This window comes from Macaca fascicularis, chromosome 7 (assembly GCF_037993035.2).
Source record: "Macaca fascicularis isolate 582-1 chromosome 7, T2T-MFA8v1.1".
In the NCBI taxonomy this organism is placed as follows: Eukaryota; Metazoa; Chordata; class Mammalia; order Primates; family Cercopithecidae; genus Macaca; species Macaca fascicularis.
Window position 1 is genome coordinate 175832276 of NC_088381.1, and position 19495 is coordinate 175851770.

General features: G+C 41.9%; 2 gene segments (V, D, J or C); both read right to left on the reverse strand.

Annotated features, from left to right (window-relative positions):
• Nucleotides 1-509: 509 nt before the first annotated feature.
• Nucleotides 510-1068, reverse strand: LOC135971728 (immunoglobulin heavy variable 2-70D-like). The segment is given in 2 exon segments: nucleotides 510-919; nucleotides 1006-1068. Coding segments are annotated over 2 exon segments (456 nt in total).
• A 3789-nt stretch (nucleotides 1069-4857) lies between these two features.
• LOC102134353 (immunoglobulin heavy variable 3-7-like) lies at nucleotides 4858-7928 on the reverse strand. The segment is given in 2 exon segments: nucleotides 4858-7699; nucleotides 7803-7928. Coding segments are annotated over 2 exon segments (567 nt in total).
• Between the last annotated feature and the right edge of the window lie 11567 nt (nucleotides 7929-19495).

Sequence of the window (19495 nt, forward strand, 5' to 3'; positions counted from 1 at the left end):
GTCTCCTCTGTCTTTTTTGGGGGGTAACAGGAACCTTTCATGCTGAATTTTTGTCAGACAGGTTACAGCTTCTGCTTGCATGAACCACTAGCAGGGGACATGCCATTTATTAGTAAAGAAGAGGGAGGAAGACAAGGGTCTGAGTCAGGTGGGGATAAGAAACCCAGGCCGGGCCGGGCGCGGTGGCTCACGCCTGTAATCCCAGCACTTTGGGAGGCCGAGGCGGGCGGATCACAAGGTCAGGAGATCGAGACCACGGTGAAACCCCGTCTCTACTAAAAAAAAAATTACAAAAAATTAGCCGGGCGCGGTTGTGGGCGCCTGTAGTCCCAGCTAATCGGGAGGCTGAGGCAGGAGAATGGCGTGAACCCGGGAGGCGGAGCTTGCAGTGAGCCGAGATCGCGCCACTGCACTCCAGCCTGGGCTGGGCGACAGAGCGAGACTCCGTCTCAAAAAAAAAAAAAAAAAAAAAAAAAAAAGAAACCCAGGCCCTGGCAGGAAAAGGCATCTCAGCCACTCTTTCCTGTTCTGCAGAGATGAGGAGGGAGCACCCCTGAGAAGCAGCCTGGGTTCTTGTACAGGAGGCGCCCGGGGCTGTGTCTCTGTGGTACCCGTGCACAGTAATATGTGGCTGTGTCCACAGGGTCCATGTTGGTCATTGTTAGAACCACCTGGTTTTTGGAGGTGTCCTTGGAGATGGTGAGCCTGCTCTTCAGAGATGTGCTGTAGTATTTATCATCATTCCAATAAATGTGTGCAAGCCACTCCAGGGTCTTCCGTGAGGGCTGACGGATCCAGCCCACACCCATACCACTAGTGCTGAGTGAGAACCCAGAGAAGGTGCAGGTCAGCGTGAGGGTCTGTGTGGGTTTCACCAGCGCAGGACCAGACTCCTTCAAGGTCACCTGGGACAAGACCCCTGTGGAGAAAGCATAAGAAGATGAAACCCACAAAGAAAAGTGCAGATATTTCACCCCTGAAGTAGTGCTTGACCACAGCACTCACAGGACGGGACGGTCAGCAGCAGGAGCGTGGAGCAAAGCGTGTCCATGGTGGGGCACAGGAGTCACTGAGCCAGTCCCGGTGCTCGGCTTTTCAACCCAGAGGAGGGTGGAGCTGGTGGAGATTTGCATGCCCTCATCTGAGCCCTACTCTATGGGGTGCACTCAGGTCTCAGGACTCAGGAGGGGAATGCATCTGTGGTGAGGCGCAGTGAGCCCTCAGATGTGGGCGTCCACATGTGCTCTCCATTGGGGACACCGTCTCATTTCAGGACCATAGCTCTCAGTCAAGGCTGTGACACTCCTGCTTCCACAGACAGGATCTTCTTGGATACTCACGCAGGGGACATGCAACCTTCTGGTTTCAGTCCTAGAGGATTAGAGTAGAAATCAAGAGAGCTAGTGTTCTTCCCTTCAAGAGAAATGAAGGTGGGCATCTGGGAGAGCAGGGGGCTCCCCACAAGAATTCCGATCAAAATCCTCTTTGATTAGGGGGAAAGTGATGAATTTTTTTAAAAAAAGTTGGAGAGAATAAATAAAAAAAAATCCAAATAATTATGTAAAGAAGTGTGTGCTTATCAGTGTGTCTGCACACAGCTGCATTCCTACAGGCAAGTTCCAAGAATAATCGATATTGTCCTTGTGCCCTGTCAGCTCTATGGAGAGAGTAGGCTGTAGGCGTGACTTCCCCTTTCTCAGCCCATGAATGAGCAGACGCTTTGGACAAGGGAACTGGAAGACTCTTCAGGGAGCAGCTGGCTGACTGGTGCCGCCTTGGTCTGCACCTGCACTGGGTGTGGTCTCTGCGCTCACAAGGCCGTGGACACTCATCAATGCAGGTTCAAGGAGTTAACTGCAGAGTTATATTCACTTGTGGTTTTCTTTGTAACAACAAAGTTACAGATGATATAGCGGGTGGTCTCTTTAGGGTTGGATGCTGTCAAGTCAAAGAAGACAACCCTAGATTATAGTCAAAGGTTCTCCGGCTGGTTCTTTGCCGCACCTGCTCCTAAATGGTGATCTGTCTTGGCTGAGTTCTAAGGTTCTCCTGTGGGCCCTCTGCTGTCCATGCAGCCCAGATAAAGGAGGGCTGGGGGATCTGCTTCTGAGATGCCCAGTCCTACATCTCGTTCCAGGTCAGGAGCTCAAACAGTCCTGGGGGCTGAACCTTGGATGTCTCCTGTGAGATCTCACCTGTGCACTGAGCTTCCTCAAAGCAATGTGACAGGGTCAGCTTCGTGGACCTTACTGCAGGTGATTTTCCACAAACATAATTGTATTTCAACTATATAATTAAGGAACCATGTTCATCAGGGTGTAAGTGACTGACATACACACACACGCACACGCACACGCACACACGGACACACACATAAACAGTATGGAAATTCATTTATATTTCCCAAAAACTGGACACATTTTGTATTATTCCTGATGAGTTTATACAAACCTGAGGTTTGAATCAGAAACTAAAAGATAACATTTTGTATAACCAAAGTTACAAATCAATAAGATGAGAAAATGGGGTCAGAATAATCAAGATTGAGGTATTACCTGCAGTCTAATGGTGATAAGTGACATAATGGAGCTGTGATGAAATGGGCTTCCAAGTGCTCTAATTGTTAACTTCTCGATTACAGCTGACCAGCAATCTCTGGCAGTAGGGAAGCTAGATTTCCCGCACATGGGATAGCCCTCTGACTCCATGAAACTTCACTGGGCTTCTCTGTAGGCTCAGAGGTGTGCAGACTCCTACCCCAGATTCTACAGTCAGACAAATCTCTGCTTTTTCCGTAGGGACACAAGAGATAGTGTGGAAGAGGGCCAGATGTACTCTACTCAAGGTCTCTGCACATGGAGAAAAACCAGTGAATGTGGAAAATGCATGGTCTCGATTCTTTGAACAATCCCTGTGAAAAACTCAACTCTGTGACAAGATGTCATGCAGAATTAAGAAATAATGCAACTTGTAAATTTGTTTGAGTTCTTTGTAGGTTCTGGATGTTAGCCCTTTGTCAGATGAGTAGATTGCAAAAATTTTCTCCCATTCTGTAGATTGCCTGTTCACTCTGATGGTAGTTTCTTTTGCTGTGCAGAAGCTCTTTAGTTTAATTAGATCCCATTTGTCAGTTTTAGTTTTTGCTGCCGTTGCTTTTGGTGTTTTAGACATGAAGTCCTTGCCCATGCCTATGTCCTGAATGGTACTACCTAGGTTTTCCTCTAGGGTTTTTATGGTATTAGGTCTAACATTTAAGTGTCTAATCCATCTTGAATTAATTTTCATATAAGGAGTAAGGAAAGGATCCAGTTTCAGCTTTCTACTTATGGCTGGCCAATTTTCCCAGCACCATTTATTAAATAGGGAATCCTTTCCCCATTTCTTGTTTCTCTCAGGTTTGTCAAAGATCAGATGGCTGTAGATGTGTGGTATTATTTCTGAGGACTCGGTTCTGTTCCATTGGTCTATATCTCTGTTTTGATACCAGTACCATACTGTTTTGGTTACTGTAGCCTTGTAGTATAGTTTGAAGTCAGGTAGCATGATGCCTCCAACTTTGTTCTTTTGACTTAGGATTGTCTTGGAGATGCGGGCTCTTTTTTGGTTCCATATGAACTTTAAAGCAGTTTTTCCAATTCTGTGAAGAAACTCATTGGTAGCTTGATGGGGATGGTTGAATCTATAAATAACCTTGGGCAATATTGCCATTTTCACGATATTGATTCTTCCTATCCATGAGCATGGTATGTTCTTTCATTTGTTTGTGTCCTCTTTTATTTCACTGAGCAGTGGTTTGTAGTTCTCCCTGAAGAAGTCCTTTACATCCCTTGTAAGTTGGATTCCTAGGTATTTTATTCTCTTTGAAGCAATTGTGAATGGAAGTTCATTCATGATTTGGCTCTCTGTTTGTCTGTTACTGGTGTAAAACAAACAACCTCATCAAAAAGTGGGCAAAGGATATGAACAGACACTTCTCAAAAGAAGACATGCATGTAGCCAACAGACACATGAAAAAATGCTCATCATCACTGGCCATCAGAGAAATGCAAATCAAAACCACAATGAGATACCATCTCACACCAGTTAGAATGGCGATCCTTAAAAAGTCAGGAAACAACAGGTGCTGGAGAGGATGTGGAGAAATAGGAACACTTTTACACTGTTGGTGGGATTGTAAACTAGTTCATCCATTGTGGAAAACAGTATGGCGATTCCTCAAGGATCTAGAACTAGATGTACCATATGACCCAGCCATCCCATTACTGGGTATATACCCAAAGGTTTATAAATCATGCTGCTATAAAGACACATGCACACGTATGTTTATTGCGGCACTATTCACAATAGCAAAGACTTGGAATCAACCCAAATGTCCATCAGTGACAGACTGGATTAAGAAAATGTGGCACATATACACCATGGAATACTATGCAGCCATAAAAAAGGATGAGTTTGTGTCCTTTGTAGGGACATGGATGCAGCTGGAAACCATCATTCTTAGCAAACTATCACAAGAACAGAAAACCAAACACCGCATGTTCTCACTCATAGGTGGGAACTGAACAATGAGATCACTTGGACTCGGGAAGGGGAACATCACACACCGGGGCCTATCATGGGGAGGGGGGAGGGGGGAGGGATTGCATTGGGAGTTATACCTGATGTAAATAACGAGTTGATGGGTGCTGACGAGTCGATGGGTGCAGCACAGCAACATGGCACAAGTATACATATGTAACAAACCTGCACGTTATGCACATGTACCCTAGAACTTAAAGTATAATAATAATAATAAAAAATATAAAAAATAAAAAATAAAAAAAAGAAATAATGCAACTGAAGTAAATGTGAAAATTACAATTGTGTGCAGGTGCACACTTTTTCATATATTTTCCAATAAAATACAGTAAAAGCAGGTGTTCTCTATAAAAATTCACAAACGGTGTGTTGACCCTGAGAATGGTGACCCTCCCTCCCTCCACATACAGGCAGCAAAATGCAGGTGGATCAGGTTCCCAGCCGCTGCTTTCTGACATCTGTGGCATGGTGTGTGCTGAGGCCCATGCCCTGTGGTCTACTCTAATGAAAGGACTGACTCCACAGTGATTCCTAAGGAGAGCCCTCTTTTGGAGTCATAGGGATCCCCTGAGAGATAACCCTGACTTACACGAGACTCAGTTACCTTTTGCAGCTTCCTTGCATAGCACAAAAATATAGGAATCTTCCACCCAATCCTCCCTCACTGTCTCTTTCACTCAGGGACGGGCTTCCATCATATGCCATCAGCTTCCCAGTCTCATTCCACCCCTGGTGCATTTTCACTCAAGGGGGTGAATGTACTTCTTATAACAATGCAGGGAAACGTCATTCCATCTTGGAGCTTTCTGCTTAGAACAGGAATAATTGCACAAATGTTAGCAGAAAGGGGTCCCAATTCGGGGAAAATCCACAGAGTAAAACAAGTTTATTACATAAGTAAAATAATGAGACTGGCTACTCCAGAGGCAGAGCAGCAGTGTGGGCTCCTGATTGCCGAAGTTACGGTTATTTCTTCATTATATGTTAAACAAGGGATGGATTATTCATGAGTCCCCATGGCAATTCCTGAAGCTGAGTGTCCCTCCCCACCCCCTGCCGGCCCACCCCGTCCTTCTTAGACCACACAGGGAAACTTCCTGATGTTGTCTGGACATTTGTAAACTGTCTTGGAGCTGGAGGGAGTGTCTTTTAGCATGTTAATGCATTATAATTAGAGTATAATGAACACTGAGGACAAACTGAGGTCACTTCAGCCACTGTCTTGGTTTTGGAGGGCTTTGGCCAGCTTCTTTACTGTAAGATTTATCAGCAAGGTCTTTATGACCTGTATCTTGTGTAGACATCCTATCTCATCCTGTGACTAACTTACTGCCTTAACTTACTAGGAATCCAGCCCGGCAGGTCTCAGTCTTATTTTCCCTAGCCCCTATTCAAGATGCAGTTGTTCCAGTTCCAAAGCCTCTGACACACAAAAAAAGTAGCAAAAGTATTTATGAGCACGATTATATTGCCAAATAAAAAATAAAATATCATAATGACAACTATCAATTTTACCTGTCATCTTGACTAGACCACAGTCTCATCTACTGAATCACACACTAGCTTAGGTGTTGCTCCCATGGCATAACACAGGTGCTAGGAGAGCCTGCCATTATGTTTTCCTAAGTCATGAAGAGTGTTCTAGATAAACTAGGTGGGGCTGATTCAATCACAGCACAACAGAAGACAATGGGACTCCGTGGTGGTGGCAGATGCAGGCCTTCCCAGGAATTCCAGCTTGTCTTTCCTGAGGGCCAGCAAGACCTGAGGCTGCCTAGGCAGACCCTACAATTACTGTTACCCGGAGCTCACATCCTCAGCTCTCCTCAAAGTCACGGGTGACAGTGCAAACTCTGTGACAGTGTGAGAAGCACAAGTTCAGCTCTACATCAGTATCCCATTGGAGAAAACTAGTATTATTCCCTTCATGACTAAAGTCCACTTCATTTCCCAAATGCCTCCATGCACAGAAGACAACAGAAGTGTCCAGGCAATAGCGAGTGAGAAAGTCCCCTCAGCCTACCCAGGTTCTGCAGACCCGAGGCCTCGGATTTTGACTACAGAAAACACATAGTCTGTTTTTAAGGCAACGAAGAAGAAAGGGAACTGTGAGAATCAAGTCTACAGAGAAGGAAAATGGATTAGCAGAAAGAGAGTCAACTGAGTCAGTCTGAGTCAGACGGGCCCAGTTTTACAAGACGAGGGGGGATAGCTGTGAAAACCATCAGGTTTCAAGGACCCCGACCCTGGGCAAGCATCTCTCTTGGAGCCCATCAGAACTCAAAGCCTGTTCTAATCAGAGATTCCCATGGAGGTCTCTGCCCTGGGTCTAACTGGAAAACACTCTCCAGGTTTCTCTAGGATTCCTCAGGATTCACGTCCTGTTGACCACGAAAGGATTATTTCTGCCCCCAAAGTGACACCCTGGCTTCTGTGGAGGTGAAGATAAGTACTCCTGTTACAGAAACAAAGAAACAAAAAGGACAAAAAAAGTATTGCATTCAGAGACGTGAACTGTTAGTACAGACTGTAAATCTGGAGACGTTCCCTGGGGAAATTTGACAATGAGGCAGCCGCAGACCATGACAGGAAGCCAGGTCTTAGCAGCACCGGCTCCTGCCCTGGAGACAGCCCCGAGCTCCGTGTCCGGGCGCCCCCTGGTGGTCACGGGGACCCCTGCAGGGAGGTTTGTGTCCGGGCGCCCCCTGGTGGTCACGGGGACCCCTGCAGGGAGGTTTGTGTCTGGGCGCCCCCTGGTGGTCACGGGGACCCCTGCAGGGGGGTTTGTGTCTGGGCTCACACTGACCTCGCCTCACTGTGTCTCTAGTACAGTAATACACGGCCGTGTCCTCGGCTCTCAGGCTGTTCATTTGCAGATACAGCGAGTTCTTGGCATTGTCTCTGGACACGGTGAATCGGCCCTTCACAGAGTCTCCGTAGTACATGGTACTACCATAAATGTCTGAAAGCCACTCCAGCCCCTTTCCCGGAGCCTGGCGGACCCAGCTCATCCAGTAGCTGCTAACGGTGAATCCAGAGGCTGCACAGGAGAGTCTCAGGGACCCTCCAGGCTGGACCAAGCCTCCCCCAGACTCCGCCAGCTGCACCTCACACTGGACACCTGCAAACACAGAGACATCCTGGTCAGAAACTGCCACGCAAATCCACTGTTTCTCACACTCGTATCCAAACATGCTCAATCTTCCTAGTTTTCCATGAATCACCTTCTAAAATAGCAACAAGGAAAACCCAGCTCAGCCCCAACTCCATGGTGAGTCCTCTGTGTTCCGGGCTGATCCCCAAGTGGAAATGCCTTGGAATCCCAAGGCTAAGGCTCCTCTCTCAGAGCTACAGGACCAGGGTTGGGTTGGTTTTTATCAGTAGAAGGAGGGCCCTATTTGCATGTCTCCTACTATATAGCAAGCTCTAGTAGGATGGGACGCTTGAGGAGTAGGTGGTACCCAGATAAGACGACGGTGCCCTGCAGAAGTTTGCTGATAATGATGTATTTGGAAAATATGCTGTCTTATTATTAAATTGTGCTGTGATAAACACTTTGCCCTGATCACCCTATTTCATGTTTAAATATTCGTGTAAATTATGTTCTGTTGGAGTCAACATTTTCTCCATTTGCAGATGTGGAAGTGAACCCACAAGTGGAGGGGGCTCTGTGTGCATCTAGGAGCTCATGTCTGGGATGAATGAACCCCAGTATCTGGCCCTGTGCTCCTCGCCACTAGCTCTGACTGCTCCCTAAGCCAACTTCCGGGCAAAGCTGGATGTGCCCGGTGTGGTTTTCAGAACCCACTTTCTGTAATAAGAGCATGTGTGATGTCGCCGCACTCCAGCTCTCACCTGAAAATATGGAGAGATCGAGAGACCAGGCACATTCATTTTCAGGTACTTCTGACATTTAATGTATTTCTCTATCTTGCTATTACTTCTTTCTTGTCTAAGTTTCCATTTGTTTGCTTGTCATACATTTTATGTGACTTAATTGAAAGATAATACATTTCACATATTTAAAATGTACAATGAATAAACGTGATGTGACTGTCATCATTATCAAGAAAGTGGACAAGTGAATTCTTCTCAACATTTCCTCTTGGTCTGCTGTATTCCTCCTCTCTCCCCTTCCCTTCTTCTGTCATTTCCCCTGGCAACAACCAATCTTCATTATATTATTTTAGATACATCTTTATTTATCAGAACTTATAAAAATGAAATAAAATAGTATATATTCTTATTTGTTTGGCTTATTTTACTCAATATAAATACTTACATAGTTTACCTTGTTGTTCTGTGTATCAGGCATTTATTTATTATATATGATTGGTAGTATTCCAGTGAACACATTTACCATAATTTGTTTTTCTATTAAGCAGCTTAACAATATTTGCATTCTTTTGTTACTGTGGGTCTTGCCAAAAAAATCTGCAACTCAGTTTTCAAATGTACATAGATGAAGAATATATTTTACTTATTTTTTTTACAATAACATCAACAATAACAGATAAACAGAGAAGATAGGATTTTGCAAATTTTAGAAATACTTTAAGTACTTGAAGTTTTAAGAAAAACATCAAATCTGAAATCCAGGGCAAAGCAAGTTCTTGTAGGCAGTAACAAGGCCAGGGTATGAGCCGAACTGGGGCAGAGTCTGGCATATAAAATGTGGGCTACTACAAGATAAAAACACACATATATATTGGATTGCTTGAAGTCAAGTGTGGTAAATGTGTTGTGTGAATTTCTCAGGGACCACATACTGAAGAGCTTTCCTATCCTCTTGAATCACTTTTCCCAATAATGTGGAGAGTCCAAAAAATCTTTCTGTGCCAATGTGTCTGTCTGAGAGAGAAAAAAGAACCCACACTCTGAAATACATTTGGACCTACCTCCTTTATCCTCATTGCAGAACCAAGAAATTACTCTGCAGGGGCAAGCCACCAAAACCAGTATCTTAGGGGTGCTCGGGCAATCCCTTAGGAACTGAGATGGGAAAAGAGGTCTTCACCTAAATTCCTTTGAGAAGTACCTCCCCTCTCTTTCTTATTGAATCAGAGCCTTAATCTATGGGTCAGGTCAGCAAATCTGGAAGGTGATAACACCAAAATAGAACACTGGAGCTGCGGGAGGGAACAACTGGGGAAAACAAGAGGACTCCACTCCAGGGAAAAGGGCAAGAAGACACAGATGGACATCTCATCTGGAGGAAGTTCAGAAACACTGGAAAGGATTTTCCTTTCCAGACTCAGGATCACAATATGGACCCATGAAAGGTCAGAAAATATCCCTTTATTCTATTGCCTTCAACCAATTTTACAATTGTCAGTTGAATATAACATCTTAGCCCCCCTGAAGGAGCTGAAGGAGATTCTCTGGAGGAGGGAACAGGTGAAGAGACAAAGTCAAGCAGGAAAGAAAAACAAGGTCTCACTGGAGGATCTGAAGTCTCTGGTGGATACAGAAGAACAGACTTCAACTTGGACGTCCACTGCAAAAGTAAATGTTAAATGTAGCTCTGAGAAGATTCAGACATTTCCACAATAATGGCCTGGCAAAGATAAAGTGTGGTCAGATACAGGCAGAAAATGGATAAAATGAAATAATAAGCCAATATCAACTGTCCAACCTAACCTGTCTGGTTATCAACAATTATTACCTATATTAATGATAAATGCTAAAGTCACAATAAATAAATGTTCGGAATGAGATTTCTAAATGATACAGATATTAGAAATATCTAATTAAATAAGATATGTGAAGTAACTATAATTCTTATGTAAAAATCTCTTAAACTATGGACATAATGCAGGACTAGATAGGGAACTGAGAGATATAAATATTAAGAAAGAATCAAATGGAAATGCATAGGAAACCAAAGGAAGTACAGGATAAATATTGAGCAAGCTTTGGGCACACCCCTCCGTAGAGCTGGCTCAGCTTTTAAATGAAACCATGTGCTTAAATTGTCTCTAGAAATTTCACAAAGTGAATTGCAAAGGAAAGGAGAGTGAAGAAACTAAACATTAATACCAGAAAGTATAGTATATGTATATTTTAATTCTGAAGAGGAGAAATTATAGATACAGAGAAAGTATTTGAAAAAGTAATGGCTAAGAATGTTCCCAATTTTGTGAAAGACACTGAAGTACAGATCGGAGAATCACAGAGGGAACCTCAAGCAGATTAAACACAAACAGGCACAGACATACACACCACACATACACCATGGACAGCATAGTTACAAGAAAAAGCTCACACATCACACACCACGCACACATTTCCTCTACTTTATTCTTTTTACTTAGCTGTTTTAAAATTATTTGCATTTATAGTATTAAGTAGAAGTCTAAAATTAAAATATATTATTCTTTGCATAAGTCTGTCTGTACTTATCATGATCAAATACATAGTTTGGTGCAAATGAATGTAACTATTTTGTTAGGAATTTCACTATTTCAATAAAAATGTTATTTATTCCTGGCTCTGTGTTGAATCATCCATAATGTATGCACATAAAATCTTTTTTAATTAAAGGATTTTTAAGTTGACAGATAATGATTGTTTATGTTTATGGGGTACAGTGTGATATTTCAATATGTATGTGCAATGTGGTTTGACCAAATCAGAACAACGAGGTAATTCATCAGCTCAGACGTTGACATTTCTTTGCTTGGTAGCATACAAAATTCTCTCTTCTGGCTACTTATACACATAAAATGTACAATATATTGTTAACTGTATTCACCCTTCTGTGCTGTAGGACACTAGAGCGTATCCCACCTGTCTACCTGTAATCGTGCATTTGTTAACAAACCACTTCTTATCTCTCAGTCTCCTCCCATTCCTAGCATCTCATAACCACTACTCTACTATTTACTTCTAGAAGATGAACTTTCTTAAACTTCCACATAACATTGAGAGAATAAGGTATTTATTTTTCTGTGTCTGGCTTGTTTCACTCAACACAACAGTGCCCAGTTCCATCCATGTTGCTTCAAATAGCAGAATTTCATTTTTAAGGCTGAATAATATTCCATTGTGTAAATATACCCCATTTTATTTATCCATTCATGTGTTGATGTACACACACGTTGATTTCATATCGTAGCTATTGTGTTTAGGGCTGCAATAAACATGGGTCTACACGTGTCTCTTCAATATTAGTTTTTTTCTTTTAATTATTTGAAAAGTATATATACACTCAGCAGTTGCATTGCTGATTTATATGGTAGTTGTCTTTTTTCCCCATGATGGCTGTATTAATTTACATTTCCACGAGTGGTCTATAAAAGTGTTCATTTCTATGCAGCCTGGCCAGCTTTTGTTTTCCTTATTTTGTCTTTCTGATAACAGACTTTCCAGCAAACATTAAGGAAAAGATAGCTTGTTGTAAATTTGCATTTTCCTGATATTAGTTATTTCTAGCAATTTCTCTATCTATCTATCTATCTATCCATCCATCCTTTGCATGCCTTCCTCTGAGAGATGTTTATCCATGTTATTCACCCATTATTAATCATATTGTTATTTGCAATTCAGTTGAGTTTATGTGCTTGATAGTAATCCCTTGTCATATGAATAGTTTTCAATATTGTCTATCATTTGTGGTTCTCTCCTCATTCAACTGTTTCCTTTACTGTGCTGGAGGTAAACTTCCTTGATAGAACCAGGACAGGTGGGCTGAGGTGCTTCAGGACATTGGAGGGGAAGAGATGGACCCAATATCCAGAACCACGTGAGCGTTTACTCACCATGTGGTTTGTTTTCTGAGTTTGTGGCATGAACAGACGCAGAAGAGTTTGTCACGGCCTTCTGTGGGGTTAAGCATTTTAAGGGAGAATGATACATCTTATTAGTCAATAAACGAAAATATCATAAATGTGTATATGTACTTGTGAGTGGGGGTCGCTCAGCAGTGTGTGTTCATCCCCTGAAAAGAGAAAATTATGTGAAAAGAATCCTGTGAAAAGAATACATAGCTTTTGACATATGTGGTTATTATTGATGACAACTGAGCCTGGATACTAAATCTTGTTATAATGCTAGTGGGAAGATTCAACAGAAGAAAGAATGTCATAGCAACAAAAAGTGAAGCATCAAAGATTTAAATGAAATGACTTTGAATATTACTAGTAATGAACACCCCAGGAAAAATCAATTACTAAAACCAGAAGAATAATTCATGACCGTCCATGGGATTTATGCTGAGAAAATATAAAATTTCCATTCAATGGCTCATCACCACCCTCAGAAAATGGTTCAGAGAACAAACTAAGAACAGAGTGTGACCTTACATCAAGTGGAGGCCAAACATTTTGGAGAGAGAGAGCCTGTGTTGGAATTGTGAGAAGTGGAAACCTGAACTCTGCAGAGAAGCAGCAGCCATCAAAGGCAGTGCTGAGTCCACTTGAGTTTAGTGGTGAATACAGTAAGGATGGGTTTCTCTGTCCTCATTCAGTTTTTGCTCCCAATATTCTCTTGGAAGCTCTGTTGTGAACATTTGGAATCTACCTAAATCCCAATCATGAAAAGCAATTTTTCAGTGAAGAAAGAGGTAACAATTTGGTGGCAATTAAATTTAGGTTATAAATATTAGATTTTGAGACCTCAATGTCACTCTCTAGTAATTTATATCATAAAATACTCAGCCTCATCAATGGAGTCCTCTTATCCTATCAGGGATGAATGTCCATATGGGCACGAGATACAGTCATGGAGGCAGGGGAGATGGTCTGTCCAGGCTTTCCTGGTCCTTCAGAAGAGAAACGCAGTCTCGTCTCCTCCGTTAGTCCTACCAATTTTCATATGTGTGTGTGGCCCTTGAGAATGTCATTTCCATGTCTCAACATAATAGGAGTCAAATGGGGCATGAAGCTGATATGCTGGGCGTATCAGTGTAGAATTGGGCAAAGAAAATACCTGCACACATGAACTGTTGCATTATCCAGGCCTGGAGCCTCTAACATCTAGGCTTTGCATTTCATTAGTGATTTTCTGTGTTGTTTAGTCGGTTCAAATGTTCTTTTTAACTTTCTACTGAAATGGACTTATGTAATAATCTAGAGGCACAAAGATTAATGAATAACTTGTTTGGAAATTAACTCAGGTTCCAGGTGGGGTCATAATTTGTGGTGATAGTGAGACAGGGAGAAGCATGACTGGAAACTATGACTGTGCACATAAATGCTTCATGTTAATAGGGAAGACCTTGGACACACAAGAGATTTAGACAGTGCCACTGAGAACCTCGACCTAATATTATTTCTTATGACTCGCACCTCAATGGTAAAACTCTAGGTTAATGACTAAAACTGCTGTTACTAATGTAAGATTTCCTTTAGAACACAGTCCTCTATCTGATATAAAATCATCCCAGATGGCAAAAGTGATTGTATTTATTAGAACTTTCTAATTTGTCAAACTAGGAAAGAAACACCTTTGGACACGGTGCATGGCTTTGGGGTGCTTTGTAAACAAAAGAGCATCTCATATGTTCTGGAAAACCTGGCAAAATGGGCAAATTAGGGAACTCTTAGAGGCACTCCTGTATCCCAGATTCCGGGCAAGTATAAAGGTGGAAGTCAATGCAAAAAGAGGTAACACTAAAGCTAAGAAAACTGCCACACCATATCATATCCTCAGAAGAGAAAACTGCTGAGACAGCCACAGATGTTATCAAAAATATCAATGCTTAGGCTCTGATCTTGAACATGAATGAATGAAAAAACATCATTATCAATTTTGCTTAATTTGTGCCAGATTATTTCCAATGAATACGTGTTGCATTTCAACTCTACAGTTTATAGACAAACTGGTTGTCAGATTAAATAAACAAATTGAGGAAATAGCAAAGGTTAATTCTTGATGAGGTGTGACCAGCTAGCCACAAATTCCTGGGAGAACCCTAACATAGGGACCTAAACAGAAACCAAGCCACAGGGCCCTTTGGACACAGTTAGGTCAACTTTCCTCAATTTCTACCCTTACTGGGATGTGAATGTATTTTATTTATCATCTATCTGTTCTCCGTGTCTTGAAATAATTCCTTGAGAAAAGGCTACAGCCCTTTCAGATGATTAAAGACTTTTGTATTTTGTATTTTTAGCCTCTAACCTGCCAGGTTTTGCATGAACTGAGTGAAGCACACCCATGGAAGGAACTATTATAAAGTGATTCTGTGATGCATGGCTGATGCTAAAGCACCGCATTGTTATAACTTCCCATAATCTTCCACATAAGTTTAGAAGAATTATATTCTTACATTAAAATTATCATAATTTTAATAAACCCTGGAACTCCCTTGGACAAATGTACTCCTACTAGCACTGTGGCATTATGGTCCTCTGCCCCAAGGATGTTTCTGTTATTGTCCTATGACTTGGTAGCTGGAAAAAACACATTTAGAGGTTTTACCTCCAATACTGGCCTGTGGTCCTGAGGAGATGGCCTAACCCAAGGAGAGGGAGGCTCCAGGTCGTGTGGACTCACATGGGGTTTTGCTTCTGCCCATCCTGCAGCCACTCCCAGAAGCCTTCAGGAGACAGGGGTGCAGATGGTCCTTCGAGACGATCAAATGAGATCTGGAACTGAAGAAAAAGATAATGATCTGGGATAAATTTTTTAAAATTAAAATAAAAAATTTTAAATTCACAAATTATGGTTGTTCGTATTTACAAGGTAAGAAGCAATGTTAAGACTTGTGAATACAATATGGAATAACTAAGATAATTAAGAAATGATTAAGATAATTATCGTTCATCACCTCAAATTCTTATCATTTATTGTGACAACCACATTTGAAATTACCATCATTTAACAGTAGTTAAATGAACAAATATAAATCAATTGATATAATTAAAAATAACCAAAATCAATTATGAAATACACAAATAATTTGCATTTAGCTCATCATTAAGTTTGATTCTTTAGGCCATATTTTTAGAATTAATTTATTGTAATGTATATTATGAATTCCTACACATGTATGCATATGTCTGTGTATTTATACATTTTTCTTTCTTTCTTTCTTTCTTTCTTTCTTTCTTTCTTTCTTTCTTTCTTTCTTTCTTTCTTTCTTTCTTTCTTTCTTTCTTTCTTTCTTTCTTTTTCAGATCGAATCTTGCTTTGCCGCCCAGGCTGGAGTGCGGTGGTGTCATTTTAACTCACTGCAATCTCTGCCTTCCGTGTTCAAGTGATTCTCCTGCTTCAGCCTACCGAGTAGCTGGGATTGAAGGCGCGCGCCAATACGCCCAGATAAATTTTGCATTTTTAGTAGAGACGGAGTTTCACTATGTTGCCCAGGCTGGTCTCGAACTCCTGGCCTCAAGTGATCCGCCTCCCCACCGCCAGGCTTCCAAGGTGCTGGGATTACACGCGTGAGCCACCGCGCCTGGACTATACATCTTTCTATGGTTGTAAATTTGTGTCCCTATAGCTTTGTAGCTGCTGATGTCAACAAATGTTAATAAAACTCTGGAATAATCCGTGCAAATAATTAGGAATGTTTACTTCATTAAAGTGTATTCGTGTATATATATATAATTTTTAAATTACTAAAATTTAAATACTAGCAATAATAAATTCATAATAAACACAAGTAATAAAATGTCACAGCCTAGAATTCTTCAGAGTCCGGCAAACACAAACCTGACTTCTCCAGCTAATGAGAAAGGAAACCTCCCCCTGCACCTGCTCCTGGGACCTGTCCCGTCCTCAGTGGGTCCCGAGCGCCCCCTGGTGACCCCGCGCGCCCCTGCAGGGGGGTTTGTGTCCGGGCTCACACTGACCTCCCCTCATTGTGTGTCTAGTACAGTAATACACGGCCGTGTCCTCTATTTTCAGGCTGTTAATTTGCAGATAAAGCGTGTTCTTGGCGTTGTCTCTGGAGATGGTGAATCGGCCCTTCACGGAATCCATGAGGAATGTGGTACCCCCATTAGGATTAATTTGTCCAACCCACTCCAGCCCCTTTCCTGGAGCCTGGCGGACCCACTCCATGTAGTCGTCACTGAAGGTGAATCCAGAGGCTGCACAGGAGAGTCTCAGGGACCCGCCAGGCTGGACCAAGCCTCCCCCAGACTCCACCAGCTGCACCTCACACTGGACACCTGCGAACACAGAGACACCCTGGTCAGAAACTGCCACCTATAGCCACTGTTTCTCTCACTCATGTCCCCTCACACTCAGTGTCTCTAGTTCACCATGAATTACCTTTGAAAATAGCAACAAGGAAAACCCAGCTCGGCCCGAACTCCATGGTTGGTGGTCTGTGTTCAGTGCTGGTCACCAAGTGGAAACTCCTGGGAATCCCAGGCTGGGGCTCCTCTCCCAGAGCTGCAGAGTCAGGGCTGGGCTGGTTTTCATCAGCAGAGGGAAGACGGTATTTGCATGTCTCCTACTATATGGCAAGCACTGGGGTGGGACGCCTGAGGAGAAGACGGTCCCCAGATGAGATGACTGTGCCTTGCAGGAGTTTGGTGACAATGATGGTATTTGGAAAATATGCTGTCTCATTATAAAATTATGCTGTGATAAACACTATGAAATGATCACCCTATTTTATTTGTACATACTTGTGTAAATTACGTTTTGTCAGAGCCAATGGTTTCTCCATGTACAAATGCTAAGTATGTGTCTAAGAGCTCATGTCTGGGATGAGTAAGCCCCGATACCTAAGCCTGTGCTCCTCATCACTGGCCCCAATTACTCCCTGAACCAGCTCCAGGACAGAGGTGGACGTGCCTAGTGTGGTTTGTGGAACCCATTTCCTGTATTGGAAACATGTGTGATTTTGCTGCATTCTAGCGTTTACCTAAAATATGGTGAGAACTACAGTTCAGGTAGAGAAATTCTTAAGTATTTCTGAAATTTAATATACATTTTTTTCGATATTTCTGTCACTCCTTCTTTATCTAAGTTTCCATTTGTTGCTTGTAATAAATTTTATGTTTCCATTTGGAGATAATAAACTTTCACATATTTAAAGTCTACAGTTGATAAACGTGATGTAACCTTTATCATTATCAAGGTGGACAAGAGAATTCTCAGCATTTCCTTGTTTTCTTCTATATTCTTACTCCTTTCCCTTTCTTTTTTCTTCTACCATTTCCCTGGCAACTACTGATCTTTATATTGCTGCAGATTCATTTTAATTTATCATAATTTATAAAAATGAACTAACATAGTATATATTCTTATTTGTTTGGCTTATTTTAGCTTGCATAAATAATTAGATATTTTGCCTTGTAGTTGTGTATTTCAGGCACTTATTACAAATGCTGGGTAGTATTCTAGCAAACAAAATTTATCATAATTTGTTTTTTATTAAGCAGCTGAACAACATTTGAATTTTTTATTATTCTGGGTCTTAAAAATCTGCTGTTAAGCTTGGAAACGTACTTACAAAATGAATATATTTTTCATATTTTTTAAAAAACTGCATCAACAATAACAGAAAAACATGGAAGATGAAATTTTGCAAATGTTCTTTAATACTACTGATAAGTATTAAACAGAAGTAATATTCTGATAAGTTTCAAAACATACAATAAATCTGAAATTTAGCAAGAAGCAAGTTCTTGTAGAAAGTAATAAATCTAGAGTATGAAATTATCTAAGGCAGAGTCTGGAATATAGGCTATTCCAAGAAAAAATACAAATATATGTTGGATGGTTTGAAATATAGTGTGGCAAGTGTTTTGTAGTGTAAAATTTTAAGGGACCACATACTGAAAAGCTAACCTATCCTCTTGAAATTCTTTCAACAAGAAAGGGAACGGTCACAAAAATCTTCCTTTCTCGAAATATCTGTTTGGGAGAAAAGAAGAGCCGCAATTCTAAAATGTATTCAGACCCAACTCCCTTATTTCCACTACAGAACTAAGAATTTATTCTGCAAAGGCAAGCCACTGAAACAAGAATCCTAGGGGCACTAGTTCAACCCCTCAGGAATTGAGATGGGAACAGACGTCCCCACCAAAGGTCTATTGAGAAGCAGCTCCCCTCTTTTTCTTATGGAATCAGAGCCTTAGTCTGCAGGGCAGGGCAGCATGTCTGGAAGGTGATGACACCGATGGAGAACACTGGAGCTGTGGGAGGGAACACCTGGGGAAAACAGGAGGACTCTACTCCAGGGGAAGGAGTACGAACACACAGACCAGCATCTCATCTGGAGGAGGGTCAGAAACACTTAGAAGTTCACGCCCAGACTCCAGGTCACAATGCCTTCCTAGGAATATGGACCAAGGAATATGGTTCTAGGAATATGGACCCTTTAGTCTAATTTAGAAATTGTCAGTAAATAAAACACTTGAGTGCACCTGAGGGAGCTGAAGGAGATTCTCTGGAGGATGGAACGAGGTGAAGAGACAAAGTCAGGCAGAAAAGACAAAGAAGGTATCATTGGAGGATCTGTAGTCTCTGGTGGACATAGTAGGACAGACTTCAATTCATTTTTGAAACCTTTATATCAGTCTTTAGTAATTCTTATTATAAAATGGTTGGCCTCATCAATGGCATCTTATTTTCCCTATCAGGGATGAGGGTCCATGTGGGCACGTGGTGCAGTTCTAGTCGTGGGGGCAGGGGAGATGGTCTGTTGAGGTGTTCCTGGTCCTGCAGAGGAGAATTGCAGAAATGTCTCTGCCCATTTTCCCACCAATATATAATATATGTGTGTGACCCTTGGGAATGTTGTCACCATGTCACTGCATGATGGGAGTCCCCTGGGGGTGAAGCTGACTTTGTGGATGCATCAGTGTGGAAAACTGAGAAAAGAAACTGCCTGGGAAGACGAGCTGTCAAATTATTCAGTCCTGGAGCCACTCACTTCCAGGCTTCCTGTTTCATCAGGTTGTGATTTTCCTCATTGTTTGGTCAGCCTAGGTTGTCTTTCTTCACTCTCTACTAA